The sequence below is a fragment of the Cryptomeria japonica genome, chromosome 1 (genome assembly GCF_030272615.1).
Source record: "Cryptomeria japonica chromosome 1, Sugi_1.0, whole genome shotgun sequence".
Lineage (NCBI taxonomy): Eukaryota > Viridiplantae > Streptophyta > Pinopsida > Cupressales > Cupressaceae > Cryptomeria > Cryptomeria japonica.
The window spans coordinates 643661757-643681053 of NC_081405.1; the positions used below are offsets into that span (position 1 = coordinate 643661757).

The window sequence follows — 19297 nt, forward strand, 5'->3', positions numbered from 1 at the left end:
CCAGAATGTTTAAAGCTATTAGGTTTACAATCTGAATTGTTAATGTTTTTTAGTTGTTGATAGGATCTTACCAACTTTCTACAGTAATTAATGTAATATCTCCTTTTATGTTTTTGAAATGTTGTTTGCCATTTTTGAAGTTCTCTGCTATTTCAAATCTCAAGTTTATCATTTCAATGTCGATAATGATTTATCACATATGTTTTTGTTGACATGTAAGGGCAGTTGGTTCAGAGCAATGGTTTTGTTGACCAAAAACTTCATCCAAAAAGTGACAAGCCTCGAAAATCAAATCAAGATAATGATATTGAAGCTGAAGAAGAGAGCCTTCCAGTGGTTGTCAGGCCTGGACATATACGATTTCTGCCTCTTGATGAAGGTGTGATTTTGCTTTGTTCGTTTGATGTTGGATTTCATTATTTTCAGTCATGGCTTATTCTTTAGGAACGTGTTATCAAAATGATAGCGGTGACTTTATATTGTGTGTCTTTTGAAGAAAGCATTTCGATGAATTTTATGGGATGATTATCAAATCTTGAGACTGTTGGTGTGTTTTTTAGGACACTTCGAACATAGAATAAAATACTAAGTATTCTATCCTCTCTTGAACAAAGAAACCTCATATGCTAAAGAATATGATCAAATTAGGCAACTCCAAGTTTTACAATGCAAACATTCGACTTTTGATGTTGGATAGACTCAGTGATTTGATGTGAAAATGCTGGTAATCACAAAGGGACTTACGCTTTGCTGAACAATTGGAACATGGAATCTAACTTAACTCTCTTGGAAACTAAAAGATAAAAGGATGAAAAGGTTAAGAAATCTAATCCAAACCTAAGGATGTAAGAAATGATTGTTGATTCAATGAAACCAAACAAAGCTTTGCTTTGCCATGATGAAACAACTACACAAAGATGATGCAATCTCCTAAGGATATGCGAATGGTTTTCATATCACTTATGCGCATCAACACCATGAACAATGAGCATAGAGCAATTGAAGTTAAGCTTTTAGATAAGTTTAGTCTAACCATGCACTACAATTTGCAATCAACAAATTCCTAATGGTATGAACATATAGGCTTCACCTTGAATCAACAATAAGATCTTCCATTCAACTAATTCAACTTCATGTAAATAAATCTAAACTATGAGAAGAAGAAATTGTACAACATGTAAAAATTCATACAATGATCTGTTGGATATTGTTGACAAGTTTGTTGGAACAATGTTTTGTCATTGATGTCAACATATTTCTTTGTGTGTTCCAGTGTTGCAGTTAGATTAAAGGAGTTGGTTTGGCCAGTGTGTTGCAGATGAGTTGTTGCGGATTAAAGGATTTTATGGTAAGTATCTCTAGTTGATTCAGCAGTTGTTTTTGTGGTCCGCATGGTGATTTGGTCGAGTTATGAGGTCCGGTATTCAAGTTGGTTTTTCAGTTGTTCAAGTTGTTTAGTGTTTTGGATTTTGCTCCGGAATTGCAATATCTTGGTTTGCGGATTTGACAGAGCGTTTGGGATGTTTTGGTATGTCCTCAATTTAGATGGTTTGTGTTTTGGAGGTTCGCAAGTGAATTTTTCAGTTTGTTAGTCAGTTCAGTGAGTGTTTTTGAGGTTGAGTATAATGGTAATGATAATTCTAGTAAGTGGTGATGTTGCAGTTGTTTTTGTGGTAAATCACATTGCTTGTGGAGGCTTCTACATCATGTTCTATCCGTGTTGTTGGTCCGCATTAATCGTTGTGCGTGTTATTGATTATTTTCTTGATCCGGTGGTGTTTTTCGTGTTATGCAACATTCATGATGATTGTAGTGTGTTGCGGATGTTCGAGGCATAATTCTTAGAGGTGTTTTGTGTTCGAGGAGTTGATTTGGGTCCAAACTATGTCTTAGCCAACATTGTTTTGGTCTGCATATGTTATTATAGTGTGTATGGTTATATTTTGTAAGGTGTTTCGTGTTCGAGGAGTTGATTTGGGTCTAGACTATGTCTTAGCCGACATCGTTTTGGTCTGCATATGTTATTATAGTGTATATGGTTATATTTTGTAATGTGTGTTGTGGGTTGAGAGGACCTTGAAATATAGGTTGATGATATGTATAAATTGGTGTAATATCTTGTTGTGGATGTATCTTTGATATCAGTGAGTGTGTAATTTGTGAATAATGTTTTAATCTTTCGACAGTAGGGAAGCAGTGTGAAGAAGTGTAGCAGAGCAATATATGAGCTTAACCGGAACTGTAACCAGGCATGAGGAGATGCTATTCTATCATTTCATGATCTTCCAGATGTAATCCAAATCTTTTTGTAAGACAGTTAGTCTTCCTCAGGGTTGTAGCCCTTGCTATTATTGTGTTTGAGGAGTGAGCTCTAGGCAATGTGCCTGAATGCATGTGCATTCCCCATTGTAATATTTCATATAATTGTAACAGGGTATCATCTCATTGTGGGTAGGTTCCCATCGTGGTTTTTCCCTTGACCGGGTTTTCCACATCAAAAATCTTGGTGTTATGTGTGTTATTGATGTGGTGCTGATTTATGCTTTCATTGTTAATTATCAGATTTGAATTTGAGTTTAAGGTAAGTAAAGTTTTTGAGCAAACTGATTCACCCCTCTGCCCCCCCTAGTTTGCTGCCTTATTGCCAACATGATCCACCATATCTTCAATGAAATCAAGTATTTATTTTGCCATAGTTGGCCACGAGTTTTTCTTATCCTACTCTACTCTACTTGCTTCCTCCTTATGAACTTCTAACTATTAACTTTTCCAAATGAGAAGGTAGAAGGCAATGCCTTATATAGACATCCCTATTACAATTTAAAGGCTGGGATTGATTCAAGATCAATAGTCGAGATTACATGATGAAACCCTAATTAGGGTTAGTTATAACTAACTCCTTTCGACCAATGAGAAAATGACATTGCTTAGGACACATGTCCCTCTCTGAATGTGGACCAATGAGAAAATAGGTTAGGTATATGGAACGATATTCGATTTAGTGCTACATGTCACATGTCTAGTTGTCCGCCTCGTAAGATGAGTCAGGTACATTGACTTTGAATTATTTGATTGGTTGAATGTGATTAGGTGCCAACTCATCATGCATATCTTGTAGATCATCTGTAATATCCCTTGGCTAATCTGACCCTGTTTTGCTTATATGAACACCAAGGAATATTGTCAAACATTTGGCATACAATGTTTGAAGCCGCTGTAATGAATTCTTTATTTGTCTTCTTTGGGTTTGTAGGCTGCAAATGAAGTTATGGAAAGCTTCTAACAATGCAAATTTGTTATAGAAATGATATACTAGCTGTTTTAGACCTTTCCACACATATGTAATGACTGAAATTAACTAGTACAGCTAGTTGACATTAAGACAAACACTTGTCATGCATCCCAAAGTACACCTACAGCCATTAGGCATTTAAGCAAACAATTGGCATGAAAGCTAAATGGCTGATCAATGTTGAATGTGGAATATGCAAATTATATCTCCATTAAACATATGCAACCTCCAAATATTTCATGATATAATCATAATAGAAAATGATGCAATGAAGTAATGATTTTCTAATACAATGACCATAGATAGAAAACCTGGTATTTCAATGGCTGCCTTGATATATTGGTTTGATTCTCCTCATATGCAAATCCCTTGTCACATATATATAGCTGTTCAACCTCTCTAAATCCCCTTCTATAGAACTCCAACTACTGTAGCGCACTGTTCATGCGCACTGTTCACGACACTGTAGTGCACTATTCACGGCACTGTTCATGCGCATTGTTCACGGCACTGTATCGCACTGTTCACGACACTGTTCATGCGCACTGTTCACGTGCACTGTTCATGCGCACTGTAGCAGCAAGAACAAACTTGCAATCTGCTCTTAAAACCTTGAATAATTTGTTGCCAAATAAGGATGATTCACAACCAACTATAAATGTGCTTCAACAATAAACTTCAAACCCTTGTAGAAAACTTCACCAATTTGCACAAATGAAAGAACTGAAGTATTCTTTCCCACAACTGCAATAATTCAGGTGTTATTTCACACCTTCAAAATTGCTATCAATAGGAAGTTTTCGTTTCCTATGATCAAAGAAGAAAATTGCGAAAGCCCTAGGCTCCACAATAAAAATCAATCAAAATACTATTCATCAACTGGATGCCGAGAATGAACTCTTGCCTTTCCTTTTATTCTTTCCTTAAGAGAGCTCAAACACCTTCCTGGCCAATGTGGGATAAAAGATTTATTCCCACATTAAATTATTCACTTAACGCACTTTATTATATTAAAGTGACTTTATTATTATAAAGTTACTTTAGAACTTTATAATAATATTAAAATATTAAATAAATCACTTAAGTCACTTAAACTTTAATATCTCTTGATGTACTTGTCTGATTGCTAAACCGTCTGAGCCAGGAGTCGACTCTCCCTGTTCTCCATGTGATTGGATACCTGTCTAAAAATAGAAACCTTGAATAGTGACTTACTATAAATAGTAAGTATGTGGAACTGAGTCTAGAAATAGCTGCAAAGGCCCAATCAAGGTCGACACTGCCAATAAGCTCTGCTCAGGTGTCTTTCTATTAATAGGAACCCTGACTCTCCCAAAATGGTAACTTACTATAAATAGTAAGTGTGCCAATCTGAGTCAAAAAAACCTGTGCAAAGGCCAAAACCTGAATCCAGTTGAAGAGTAATGTCTCTAATCACCAAGTAACTGCCACACGAGGCCCTCTATCAATAATTATTAGCCTACGAGGGTCAAATGATAGGCTAATTCTTACAAACTCTGATGCTCGCAAAATGGGGACATTACATCATCACAAAGAAGTCTTTGTGCCTTGGGCAATTTTTCTTGATACTCAACATTTCCAATTGCTTGATGTGATGATGATGGGTCATATTCCCAAATTGTACCATTTCAATTATCAAGTTTCTAACTATGCTTATCATTTTTCCTTGATCATGTTTCATTTCATTCCAACTTTGGGAATTCTAGGTGATAGCTTGCATTGACCTTGAACATCTTACTTCCTCCCGATGGTCTTTGATCTTGAAATGTGGAACACGTCCTCGATATAGTTCTTGACCAGGAAGACTTCCTTGTTGTACTGACTTTGATTCTTGGATTTCCGAAGGAAATTCAAGATTGTTATAGTTGTATCCCTTTTTGATCTTTGCACTTGCATTTTCATCCTTTGTGGTGTGATCCTTCTCTTGATGTTGTAGGTCCTTTCATTGTGTGCTGTACTCTTCTCCCATGCGTAGTTGAGATAAATTCCCCTTTAGAATATTCAGGTCCTTTTACATTGCTTTGACCTTTCTTCCACATGGTGAAGTCCTTCCTCATGTTGTGATATCAGCTCCTTTCACGTCCTTGTAAAGTAGTGTGGTCTTTTTCCCTTCGTGTTGATGAATCTTCATGCTTCCTTGTGTCACACCTGGAAAGATCACAATTTAAATTAAGAAAAACGAAATGAAACTCAACTTACAAATTTTTAATTCTCAAATGAAACAACTCTAATCACTTCATCAAGCAACAGTCAAATCCTCACTTTCAGATCTGGAAATGATGATATTGACTAGAAAAAATGACGAAACTTGCCTTCAATCAGGTCTGATCTGAAAATCAGAATCTGGTCTGCCCAATTTGCGCCTAGGGCTTATGAAATTTGCTCAAAATCTGCTCATAAACTGCTAAAATTTGCCTTTAATGAAGTCTGATTTGTAATGCTCTTGCACAAGGTGATGGAGGATGGAACAATTTGCACGAAATCTGGACAAATTTGTTCTAGGCCAGGTCTGCTCTCTTACATATTTTGCCTAGGTCTGATGGAATTCGCTTGAGGTCTGCTCTGCTGACAATTTACTGCGAATCAGAGTTGATTGCCATTTGAATGGATGAATTTGACCTTGCTTTATCTGATTCTATACCCCCTTGAATTCATTTCTTCTCCATTTGGCCAACTTGCACCCTTAAGTATTTTAAATTAAATTGTTTTAATGCCTACTAAGTTTACTAGCAGAAACAACATTTGTTTTGTCTTTTAACATTTGAATTTTCTGCTTCAAAGTGGCCAACTTAGGGCTTATTTTCTTCCTAGGGGGGTTTTAAAGGGGTTCAAGGACACATGACCAGCGTATATAAGGGCTTATTAAGGAGAGTGCTGGGTGCAAATCTTTGATGCCTAAGGATAGAACAAGTCGGCCCATGCTTGCTGAAGGTTATTTCATTAATTCTTTACCCTCTTCCTAGGCCGGCTGTCCTTGTGAATTTACCCTTGATAGGGTATAAATATAGGTCAATTGCTACATTGCATAACTCACAATTCATCTTCAATCAAGTGTCCTACGCTGAGGTTTAGGTCTGCGAATTTGGATTAGATCTGATTTTTTAGGATTTTAGGACTGATTTGCTGAGTGCACCTGGGATACCTTAAAGGAATGCTTCAAGGCAGTATTTGATGGTTTGAATGGACAGAGTAAGGCAGAATTGACGTAGTCCTAAGGATAGGGACAAATGCAAGGTGCACATTCAATGCACGAAGGGACAGATAAGGCACAAAATAAAGGTGTGTAGGGATAAGTGCAAGGGGGGAATTTTGGACGTGTGGAAGGATGTCAAGGACAAAATCTATATGTGTTGGGCGGTTTTTAGATACTCCTAAGGACAAAGACTGATTATAAGGCGGGATAATGTAGTGAGTAGGGACTCAAAGCTGAGTGCGGATCTTAGAGGCAAAGGGATAAATGTTCTTGCTGAGTGCAATCCCTATGTGTGGAAGGACAAGGTTGAGCGCTATCCCAAGGGGGAGCTGGACTTTCAAGAGTGATGAGTGCTAGACCTTGTGCAAGCTGGAATTTTGGGCAGGATTCTTCATCTAAGCTGGAGTATTGGGCGCTGATCTAGGTTGCATTTTCACCTTTGAGCTGGAAATGAGGGCACAAATCCATGATTGAGCTGTAATTTTCAAGAGTGATGAGTGCATTTCCATATTAAGTAAGGACAAACATGAATGCTAATGAGGAGTTATCAATGAACTTAGACTAAACACCTAAGGAAACATCCGATTTGGGAACACAAATCCATGTTTGAGTCTTGAAATTTACATTTGAATGTAGGAATTCCAGCAAAGAATTCATAATTTTAACTTGAAACTTCACATTCATCTTAGGATTTTGAAACAAATTTTGCACTCCCACAACTTAGACAAGAATTTTCATAAAATTTCTTATTTCTTATCTTGTCAAGGTTGAATAATCTGACCTTGACATGGAATTCCTTGTCAAGACATCATATCTTTAAATATTTTCATCATTCATCAATACTCAAACATCAATTCTCACACTGAGCTTTTCTTGACAACTTTGCAACATTTTCTTTTGCGATTTTGACAACTATGACAAAATTTTGCAACATTGACAACTTTTGACAAGATTTTGCACTTTCCACTATCTTGCCCCTAAAACTTAGTCCAAATGCTCTATCGTGGGTTCTGGATATGAAACATGACTTCTTGACGTGATCACACCAAGGACAAGACATTGCACCCTTGAGACACACACAATCTTGGACTGACAAAACATTCCCTTCTCATGAGCAAAGAGGCTAAAAACTACAAAACTATTGTCAAGCTAAAAAAAACACTAAAACACCTAAGCTAATAGACAAAAAGTCCGGGTACCCATTTGCAATGGGCCGATGTGTGAAAACGTCACAATAGGGACTATTGTGTATTGAGAATTGTTGTAGGGATCTTAACATGTTGAAGTTTAGTTATTTGTAGTTAAACAACAGCATAGCAATGAAAATGTAAATATGGTGTAGTCACATGGTATCATATAGGTGTTGCTATCTTCAGTTCAATTAACTTGTTATGAAGGCTTGTAGACTTTTTCTCTTAATTTGGTAAATTTCCTTTAGAGGTGAATTTTTTTCTTAGATGCTGCAATTGAGGAATATCAATTCTTTCCACTTCTCTTGGGACTCACGGCTGTTGTCATTTAACGGGGCATGCCAGCCAGCAAGTTGGATTACCAAATTTCAATAGTTTATCATGTCTTCAAAGTATTTGAACTAGGATCTGTACCTCAAAAGGCCTGATACTTTTGACTTGAGTTCTTCCCATCGACATAAAGGCTTATTTGTAAATCTTAAATAATATCGTGTAACATCTTCTGGCTTCACAAATGATAATCAAAATAGTGTTATATGTATGATTGCTTGCACTCACTCCTCGACCTCTTAGTGACAAGGCTCTCAATCTGCTCTCCCTTGTCCTACTGGCCAAGTGTGCATATCTTTTGGGGAGAGGATGGACATTTTCCAAGGAAGGAGGAGGATCCTCGTTCAATGGTTAGGGATTCAATGCTTACTCTTTAAGATATAGCATTGTTGGAGCTTTGTTGTAGGGAACTTTGCCAATCGCTTTTTGTTTATAAGGTGCTCTTCTATCCTTTGCTAAGAAAGAATATCAAAGAAACATATAATTTCTATTCTTCCAAGTAGTTTAAGAAAAGATGGCCAGTTCCAAGAGGTACAATAATGATTCATAAGTGTATGCATCATGAAATGGATACATCCATAATAGGTGAACTTTAATTGTTAGGCTTGAAAAGGACAAACTAAATAAATTTACTTATTTTGGTTACATATATTTTGGGGAGGGAAGTGACTTTTGTAAATCCATAGCTGAAACTTCGACTCACAAATAATATGGCTGGCCCAAATTTTTATAAAAACTCAGGCTTGGCAATAACTCGGCTAACACAGCAGTAATTTTTTCAAATTTTCTGAACAGTCAAAAACATATTAATTTGCAAAAATAATCTTCACAGACATGTATATTACTGAGTTTAGGGAAAACATATTATTGATTTCTTTCATTTATAGGTCAAAAAATGGAGTTTAATACACATGATAGACCAAAAATGAGTTCAATAATTATCAACTTCAAGTTTCAATATAAATAAAAGATTACAAATAATAAATTTCTTCTATGACTAAAAGCTCATAAAATTTTTCTGCTGGTGTGTGGGTGTCCTCAAACTGGATGGTATAGCTGCATCATCCTCAATAGAAGCCACAAAGACAGGATCATGTTGTAACTTGTGAATGCAGTGAACCCCCCATTAATGACTTTCTAGCATCTCCTTTTGCCACTTTTGCTTGCCATTCCACTTCTGCTTGCCTTTCTATAGTCTGCCTCTCCAAAGTAGCCAAATCATCATTAGTGAACAATGCACCCACATCCTCCAAAATCCAATTTGAATATGGATCGATTTGGTTACAAAGTAATAAAAATTTAAAATCATTAAATTAAAATTCACAAGTTTACAAAATCAGCAAATTGTAACATTACAAAATAAAATAAAATTAAAAAAAAAGGAATTTTTGGATTGAAAATTTACAATGATGATCCCCTGCATGCCCTTGGAAAATGTATCATAAAAAATGTCATAATGATCCTCTGCACTTTGGCCTTTTTGCAATAAGGACTCTCTGATGACAGTCCGCTCATAAACATGTGCTTATGGTGGAGCAATGTGCTTGTGATACTTTGCAAGGCATCAGAAAAAATGTCATAATGACCCTCTGCACTTTGGCCTTTTTGCAATAAGGACTCTTTGATGACACTCTGCTTAGAAACATGTGCTTATGGTTGAGCAATGCGCTTGTGATACTTTGCAAGTTGGTGAAATTAATGGCTAAGTGTGCGAGTCTTGACTGCAAGAGCATTTCGCCGTTAATGTGCTTTTTCGTGAGTTTCACGATTCATATGTGGTTGTAGATGTATTTTGTGACATTTATTGCATCTTCCACCCTGTTTTTCACCCATCTTAGTTTCCCCATGTTTTCAAGGAGAAGACCAAGTTAGTAAATGATATAAGTGCTACGAAATGATGAAGGGTGCCTCATCTCAAGAAGTTTATTAGCTGCCATGTACGTGGTTGCATTATTTGTCAATATTTGGGCAACATTTTACACTCCCACGTCCATTTTCTTCTCATCCAAGTTGCATGAGGTCTCAACATTTTTGATTTTACTGAAGGAATCAACTATCTTCAAAAGACTATTTGTCCTCTTGAAGCCCCTAAAAAAACAAATTGGTTTCCCATTCTTGCTATCCATCAATTTGTGTTTTTGACTGCATCTTGCAATAATGCACTATTCAAAATCATGATGGGTTGGGGACTTGAACCTCGACTTACCATGGTCAATGTGGTGATAACTTGCTCTGAATATGACTCATAGTAACACCAAGTGAAATGTTGTAATACCAAAAATTTGCACATGCTTACTTGCCTCATTTTGCAATTCTTTATTCGAGGTAGTACTTTTCAACAAAGGTTGAGGAACAATATAAGTGGAACTATGGATGCTTACACTAGCTAATCTTCATATCTGTGGTCAAATGAGAGTAAGTGCCCGCTATATTTCCCCTTGATCTTGCAGAACTCATACCTGCAATCACCAATGTATCTACCAATCTTTTTTTTTTTGGCTTTTTTTTGATCTTATGATGCAAGCCGAGCTTTTGCCTCCTTCTCAACCTCTTGAGATGCTTGTGTATATGGCACAACATCTCGACAAGAGCTTTGTGAATGTTAATACTTGAGGTGATTTATGCCCCTTCTCATATCCATTCTACAATAGTTGCAGACAACTATTCCTATCTTCATCTCTGCTGCTATCATGTGTTTCCAAGCATTGTCACTAGGCTTATTGGAAATTGTTGTCATTGATGTCAAAGATATTTTGATGGCATAATTAGTGGAGATCAGCTTGTGGCAAGAAGTTTAATTGCATGATTGAATTCAAATTGTAAAAAATTATTTGTTGCTGTGGCCAACTTCCCTCTTGGGCCGACCCATTTATGGGTTCTAAGCATGCCTTTAAATATCCCTCTATAAGGGACGACCCCCTTTGAAATAAATTAATTGCATCTTCTGTGTGGGCTGACCTCATGGAGGGAGTTGCTTATTTTAGGATGCAAATTCAAATTAAATAAAACATCTTTTTCCTGCCTTGGCCAACCTAAATGAAGAGGTGTTTTTTTGTAGGTGACGGGGTGTGCTTTGGAAGATGTAAATAAGAATTCAGTTGAGGTCATTATTGTAAAGAAATTCACAGAAGATCTATGCAATACAAAGCAGATTTTAAGCAGACTTAAGAGCAGAATTGAAGGAAAATTGTAGGAGATCTAGGAACAGAATTATAGGCAAATTGCAGCAGACCTAAGGTGCTTTAGTGAGCAGATTTTTGAAGGTTTATTCTCAGACACAATGAACAGAATTATTTCAGATTTCATGAGCGTTTAAGTTCACACTTTATGAGCAGAGTTTTTTGAGTAGAATAGTGAAGGGTTTCAGATTTGATTGGAGAAGAAGGTCAAACTTTTATTATCTCATTTTTGGAGGGTGGTGCCTCATTTTGAAAGAGATCAGCATCTCTGTCTGAGTTGGTGCTCACTTGTGGGGATTGATGGCTCCAATGGTTTGGTGCCTACAAAGTTTGTAAGAAGTTTTCAATACAGAAGCAATATTTTGCCGTGGTTTTCTCCCTCGAGGGTTTCCACATAAATCGTGTGTTCTTATTTGCTAGATTTTGTATGTGAGTTCGATTAAGCTTTTTGAAGTATTCCTACTGCATCTAATCGAGTTTTGAAAAGGAAAAGATTGTTAATGTTGTGATTTACTCCTCTTAGTATAATCATTTGCTCTTTAATTGGTATCAGAGCAGGTTCCTTTGGTGTTAGCCTAATAGCTTGAAGGAAGATCTATAAAGAGCACTTATGGCTGGGCAAGGACACAAATTTTCATCAAACAGGGCACCATTTTTTGATGAGACAAATTATGTTTTTGGAGCATAAGGATGGAGACCTACATTGCTCTATGATATGATGTTTGGCAATCGATGGTAAAAGGCTACACACCTCTGTCAATTCGCCAAACAGATCAAGTTGGAAAGAAGGAAAGTGAGATTAATGCAGAAGTTGAGCATGCAATATTGTGTGGACTATTTGAATTCGAGTTTGTGAAGTTTATGCGTTGCAAATCTGCTAATGACAGATTGTTGACGTGGATGAAATCGCATCGCTGCAAACTCCATACGGCCAACACAAAATAGAATAGCCGACTGATTATCCTACTCTCTCTTGAGATAAGGAAGTCTCTAATGCTGTTTTCTAAGTTTGATCAAAGGAGACTACCTCAAGGTTTCTTTTGTCAGGTCTTGACTGCGGGATCTCTCAGTGGCTTGATGTGTTTATGCTGGAAACACAAGGGGACTTACGTTTAATTGGCAATTCTATGAATAAGTTCCTCGGAACCTTTTACGGTCTTTCCATTAGGTGATATTGGCTAATTTGAAGCTGTTTTAGCAAGACTGCAGATTTTCCGAATAGATAAAAAAGGGGAAAAGGGAAGAAAGGATAGAGAGAGAGAGAGACCTGAACTGTAAATTCTAACTAGGACAGCAGATTCAATTAAGCAGACAGACACCTCCAGGAAACTAGATTAGGCATCATCAGTCATTCAGATGCAATGCTTGCATAAACTTAGTGCAATCTTCAAAGGAGAAACCAGATTTTCATATTACCAAATACGATATTAGAACTTCTACATTCATGGTATATATATTTGATAATCGAACTGAGCATAAAATGGTCCAGATTAACCATGCGGAAAGGAAAAGCAATCAGCTATCCTCTAATGGTATGGACTGTGAAGGCTCTATCAGATGCTTGATTAAAAAAAACTGCTATGCAAAATGAATAGACATAATTAAAAGCTTTCAAAATTAAGTGAAGAAGGAGACCATGCACTCACAAGGAAACTTGAAAATAGTCTTAATCCATTGTATTGATTCCTGCAAATTCCTTCAGAGCTTTCGCAACAATCCAAGAACTTCTTACAAAATGAGGGAAAACCAGTCCCTTAAATAGGCCTCAAAAAGGGATGAATGGCCTGGATTAAATCTAAATAAGTGGCCCAGATTCACCATAAAGCAGGGCTGCCCATACCCATAAATGGGAGGCAAATATCAACAACTACCCCAAAATGGGCAATAACTACCCAAAAAGGGATAATTACAACAATTGGAATAATCCAAAAAAAAGGGGTATAAAAAGCTTTACAATTTGTTGACCAGAAGTCAACTGTCACCCTTTTGGGACAAAAGTGCACTTTTAAGATTTGGAGGGAAAAAAACACTTTTGAGAAACTACTTTCTCTATTTTGGTTTCACACTCTTTCTATAGAAACTGGTCCTCGTCATGCAGGTATTCCCGCCATAAATCACGACCTGCCGCTCGTTCCTTGCGAACGTATTCCTGAAATTTGATACATAACTGGAAGAGGAGATTGAAAGGGGGCATGGGAGGGTGGCAAATTTTGTATTGCATGCCCTCGAGATACTGGTCTACGTGCCTTAAACCGTCCTTCCAGCTGGAGCGATTACGCTCGAAGCACAATATGTCTGAATGGAACTGACCAGCAAAACTCAAGTCTCCAACGGAATAAGAAACCCTATCTCCCCCCAACCTTTCTTCCCAGTCTGGCCGGATTACACTGTCGGATAGGTCATTTATCCATCCTGAAACCATTGATCGGAGGATGGTCTTACCTAGTTCTTGCATGTTCCCCAGAATTACCTCACATGCGTCATTTTCTTTGTCAATAATTTCCTGGGCGTCGTTCTTCATGGTGACGGTCCAGTACCATTCCTTGAGAACACTGATGCCATGGGGATCTAGGATGTCAGACAGTGTGGGAATCTGCGTATGTGTCCAGAAAAGAGCTCTCATGAGGGGAAGGGTAGAGGCCGCTACTTCGTGCATGTGAAGGGATTCCCTCTTTACCTCCAACAGCCTGACTAGAGTGAGCTCTCGATGGAGAGCCATTTCCTTCACCTCCCTAAGGATCTGTTCTCCCTTTTTCTTGATGTCTTGCATCCATTCCTTCACGGCCTTTGCGGTATCCCGAATTCCTTCAAATTCAGTTGTGGTCCTTTGTGCCAATGCCATTGGGGGAATATGGGATTCGGAGGGGTTGTGTAATGGCCGTAGGAGCTTATCGATGTATCCCTCGGCTTGTTCTGCACGGGTCCGATACATATCCTTTTCCGCAGTGATCTCCTCGAGCTGTCTGAGTATGTTCTGCACTGAATCCTTAAATTCCTCCTTTTCCTGCTCTTTTGTAGCTCGTCCGATGGGGACAGTCGTAATGCTATAATCTGCCAGTGTTATTTGATCTGCTGGCTTGTCTACGGGCGGGGTGGCAATATGAAGAGTGCGGTTCCTTTGCTCATCCCTGGTTACCTTAGAATATGCCCTTGGTTTCTTCTTCCCTTTAGTTTTTGCTTGATCCATTTGTGAGAAGATATCCTCTAGATCGATGGGTGCTTTGGTGGCGGCCCTGCGCTGAGCTCTGGCGATCAGCCACTCTTGAGGCACTGTCTGGGTTGATGATAGGGTCAAGTTAGCACCCTGTTCTCCTATGCTCTCAACCGGCTGACCACAAATTAGCAGCTGCCCCGCCATCGGAGGGGTGAAAGAGGGAGGAAGCTCCTTGCTTGCAGCTGAGTTTTCCCCTATTTCGCTGAACAATTGTCTGACATCCTCCTGTGAAGGCTGCTCCTCGGTTCTCTCGGGCTCATGAATTTCGTCTATCCTTTGTTCTCCTTCGACGGTCGAGCTGTCCTTGGCTGTATTGAGGAGTAGCAATTCGTGACGGCTCTGTTGGGTAGGTTCATGCACTTCGACCCCCTGGGTGGATGGGATTTCTCCTTCCTTTATTTGGTCACCCAGTTTGGTCAACTTGGGGCCTTTTGGCTCGGTGTCCGGTATATCAGGTGCAGGAGGATCATTGGCCTCGAATGCATCGATGTCGCTCAGGGAAGGCGGAGCAGGTACGCAATCCAACTCTATGGCATCGTTGGACGAACTGGGGTCCTTTGAAGATGAAGTGGCCTCTGGCCTCCTTATGGGAATCTTCTCCCTTCTTGTTCTTTTGGACGTCCGAGTCCCTCTGCAAGCCTTAGCTTTCTTTCTTTTCTCTGGTTTCTCAGTTGATGTCCCTTCGTCTTCGGAAGACTGAGAGTCGAGACTGCCCATCAAATGGTAAGTGAACTGGACCCCCTCATGGACTAGCCTCTCGATCTGATGATGTAACCACTGATCTGTGTATCTTGCTGGGGCTACCATAACTGCTTCGAAATCCGTGATTGGGTCCTGAGACCAATCAACGCCTGGCAAGAGGTGTCTTACTGCTTCGAATTCTCGGACTTGGAGGCAATTCCCTGAGTCCGTGAGCTGATCTCGGACCTGACGGTATTCAAAGAGTCGCATCTGCTGCACACTCAACCTAGAATATTCCCGTCGCTTGACTTCGTAGTCATCGGAGCAATTTTTCCAATAGTCTTCAACTGACTCCTTTGCTCTGTATTTTCGACCATAGGCCCTTTTTGCCAGATTATCATGATCGAAGTATTTTCTTGGGAAATGGTCCTGGAGGCCATAAGAGGCTAGCTCTGCAAGGGACTCCTCTGCTAGGGTGGGGGTTCTCAATTGGACATCATGACTGCCTATGATCATAGGAAATGTGAATCCAGCCTGCTTGCTCTCTCGAAGTAATATGCCGGCGGGGCGTGATTGCCTTGCCACCTCCATGAGGATTACTTTATCGGTTGGGTATCGTGGAAGTCGAAGGGGGGCACCATCGAAGCCAGCTATTCGGATGTAGGAAAACCTTGGGAACTGAATGAACCAGGCTCCATACCTCTGCACTAAAGTGGTAGCTTGCTTCGAGAGCCTTATGTGTAACCCTCCCTGCATTAACCTGACCAGGTGCATTGTGAAGGCGTCATTGACATGCTCATACTGACCTACTGCATAGGCAGGGCTATTCTTTTCCCTTTGAGCTATATCCTGGTAATGCAGCTGCGGGTAGCAATCATAGACCTTCACCTGACCAGGCCCATTCCCGATCTCACCTTTCATTATTAATCCTGGCTGTGGCTGGTTCTTTGCGAACATATAGACCAAATAGGAGGTCATGGTGAAGTACTTCTTTGTTTCGAGCTCAATCAGCTGAGCGTGGATGTTATCGCTTATGATCTGGGCCCAGTCAAACTTAGACTTTCTGGCAAAGACCTGCTCTGTAAAATAGAACATCCACTCTTCAAAGTAGCTGGACTTAGGAAGTCCCATGACTCGGCTGAGTAAGGTGACCATATCCCCATGTTCATTATGAAAATCACTTCTGGGGGTCTTTTTCACAATCCTGGTGTTCGGAGGCCTTTTCTCCTTGAACCATTCTTCGTTAATCAATGCCCTGCATCGGGCCGGATTCATATCATATGCCCCTTGTGCTTCGTCTATGGTTGTAGCTGTGGGATTATTTGGAAAGGGGATATCAAATGCATCACCGATAGCCTCAGGGGAGAAGTCGGCGATAGTCATATTTTCCAGAAGCACTAATCTGGACTTTGGTTCGTAATGCCGAGCAGCCTCTACTACTAATTCATAGTTCTGGATTGCTGGAGGAAAACCTGCCGCTTGGGCGATGCCACTTTCCACCATCTGCCTAGGCCTGCCATATGCGTTGGGTGAGAAGACCCGATTCCTGAAGTCTTGAATATCAATGTGGCCAAGGTCGGTGTCACCAATGTTGTCCCAGACGCTCTGGACCTTCGACTCCCTTAATCCTCCCCTCTGATATTGATACTTCATTCTTTCAACCTTCCGCGGGATGTCCGATTTGGATGCTCGTGAGGTTTCGGCTGCAGCGGGTGTTTTTGATGATTCCACCGCCGATTTAGGCATCTATCCTGCACAGCCGGACGCGGATTACAAGGTGATACAAGAACGATAATGCGGGTTAGATAACAAAAGAAGTGCTCCAGCAGGCCGGGATTAGTTTAGAGTTAGTCCGGACATGGAGCAATATCATTTTAGCTAACAATTTGATTAACTTTAACAGCATCATATTCTTGAAGATTTGTGACTACGCATTATCACTTTCGGATTTTGGATTAATTTTCAACAGAGGCAAAACATGAGAATTTTCTTGAATTTGAAAAGAGATGCAGTTTCTGGCTAAACCTCGGGAATGAATTCTAAATTTTGAATGTTTCGAACAACGCTTTATGAAAAAAGAGATGTAGACTTCAAGATTTCAAGCATTGCGATCAAATTTCGCGCATTTGCCTATTTGATTTACACAATTTTAAATGACCATATGCAATAAAGCGTATTTACCTGATGGGAGCGGATGGCGAGAGATTACCCGACCTCATCGCGTGAAGTGAACGGACGATCCTGCAAAGTTTGAATCACAACGATTATCCCTTTGATTTAATTTTTCGCGGTTTGGATGAAAGGGAATTTATCAATTTTAAATGGTTTTATCCTTGGCAATCTGAATTTAAATCGTCGAGGGGGGGGGGGGTTGATGCAGCGTCTTACCTTCTTGTTTTCGGATCTTGGAGAGTTCTTTCAAATTTTGAATTGCATTCTCTCTTCAACTTTGGATTTTGACGAATTTGGAGGTTTCGGAATTTAAACTTGGCTTCACTCGGCCTGCACGAAATTCGGAACCTGGACGTTATTTGCAACCTTGGAGATCTCAACCCGCTGGCGAATTTCGGAAGTCCCTGGGGTTTAGGCGAGCTGGAGACGCTTTCGGAGCTGGAAACGCTTTCGATGTTCTTCAAAAAACCTTGGACCTGAGCGCCCACTTTGCATGCTCTAGCAACTTTGGAACTTCGGAGCTGGGAACGCGGATTGCAAACCTCGGCAAACCTTGGACCTGAGTGCCCACTTTAACTTCAGTGAGTTGGAAAACTCGGAGGACTTGCCGCCTACGCTGGGTGCCCGTTCAAACTTCGGAGGTTTGGTTTTAAAGCCTCTCGCACTTCGACTTCGCGATTTCGGACCTAGGGTCCGAAAATAGCACTTCGTGATATTAAACTTCGGACCTGGGGTCCGAAAATAAGCTTCTTAAGTGATTCCGGGTGTTGGAGGCGCTATCTTTGCAACATCTTAAAAGAACTTCGGATTGCTTTCGAACCGAGCAGGGAGCATCTGCTTCGAAATTTTCGCTCAAGGGCCCGAAATTCGGCCTTTTAGACAATTTTGGAAACTTGCACAGAACGTCGGACCTCCCACCAGCTTCGCCAGGCTCCACAAATCTGGATTTGGGAGGCATCAAAATACTAAGGCACTTGGCTTGGCGGGATCCGTCAATTCCTACCATCCTATACCTATCCAAGGCAATCTTCAAAAAATTGGAACAAAGCTCTTGGCGCTCACGCCCGAGAGCCAGACTAGTCAGGAGGACTCATCGCCTCATTACTTCAACGTCAATCAGTTTACGGATTGGTCACGAACTCGCTCGAAGAGACACGAGAAACTCTGCTTGGAACCTCAGGACAACGATCGAAAGCTTAAAACAGGAAAGGGGACCCTGTTGCCGACAGGGAGCGTGTGCAACGCACAACACAGATGGGATAAGTTGAAGAACCTCTATGAAGGAGATGTTAAATTGAAGAAGGTGAAGCTTCAAACCCATAGACAACAATTTGAAAATCTCAAGATGAAAGGAGAGAACATAGCTTCCTATTTGCTTTGTGTTGATGAGATTGTGAATACAATCAAGGTCTTGGTGAAGATGTTGATGGGGCTGTAATAGTTCAAAATGTACTAAGGTCTTTGCGATTAAAATTTGATTCCAAAGTATTGGAAATTGAAGAAATTAAATATCTAGATACATTGACAAAAGATGAGTTGCATGGGATCCTCATTGCATATGGAATCAGGATTGAAGACAAACCATCACAAAAGGAGGCAGCCTTTAAGCATCAAGAAAGGGAAAGAACAAAGTAGGTAAACTAAGTGAGAGTTCATGCAATGAAACGGATGAAAAAGAAGCTCTTTTCATGACAAAGCTAAAGAAAGGATCTAGGAAATATCAAGGTAAGTTACCATTTAAATTCTTTAGTTGTTGTAAAATTGAACACTTGGTTACATGTCCACAAGATAAAAATGAAAGTAGTGAGGATGCAGAGGACTACTACATGAAGAAAGGGAGAAAGAAGCATCAAAAGAAGAGCCACAAGCATGGTCAATATCAAAAGAACTCTTGAAAATACTAGAGTTTTTCTTCAAAGAAGAGTGATAGCTCATTGGAAGAAAGCAGCGAAGAAAGTTCAAGTGGTGATGGAGAAGAAATACTCTTCATGGAAATGAAAGTAGAAACTGATAAGAACAAAGAGG

The 19297-nt window shown here is 39.7% G+C and overlaps 1 protein-coding gene across 5 annotated transcripts in view; it reads left to right on the plus strand.

Annotated features, from left to right (window-relative positions):
- LOC131037813 (coilin) overlaps positions 1-19297 on the plus strand; it is a 175450-nt gene that overhangs the window by 115773 nt on the left and 40380 nt on the right. For 4 of the 5 annotated variants that reach the window (XM_057970016.2, XM_057970018.2, XM_057970015.2 and 1 more), the window contains one exon: positions 226-379. The exons of the other annotated variant lie outside the window; for it this stretch is intronic. In XM_057970016.2, the coding sequence (XP_057825999.2) occupies positions 226-379 (154 nt within the window). The remainder of the gene's footprint in view (positions 1-225; positions 380-19297) is intronic. 5 annotated transcript variants of the gene reach the window in all.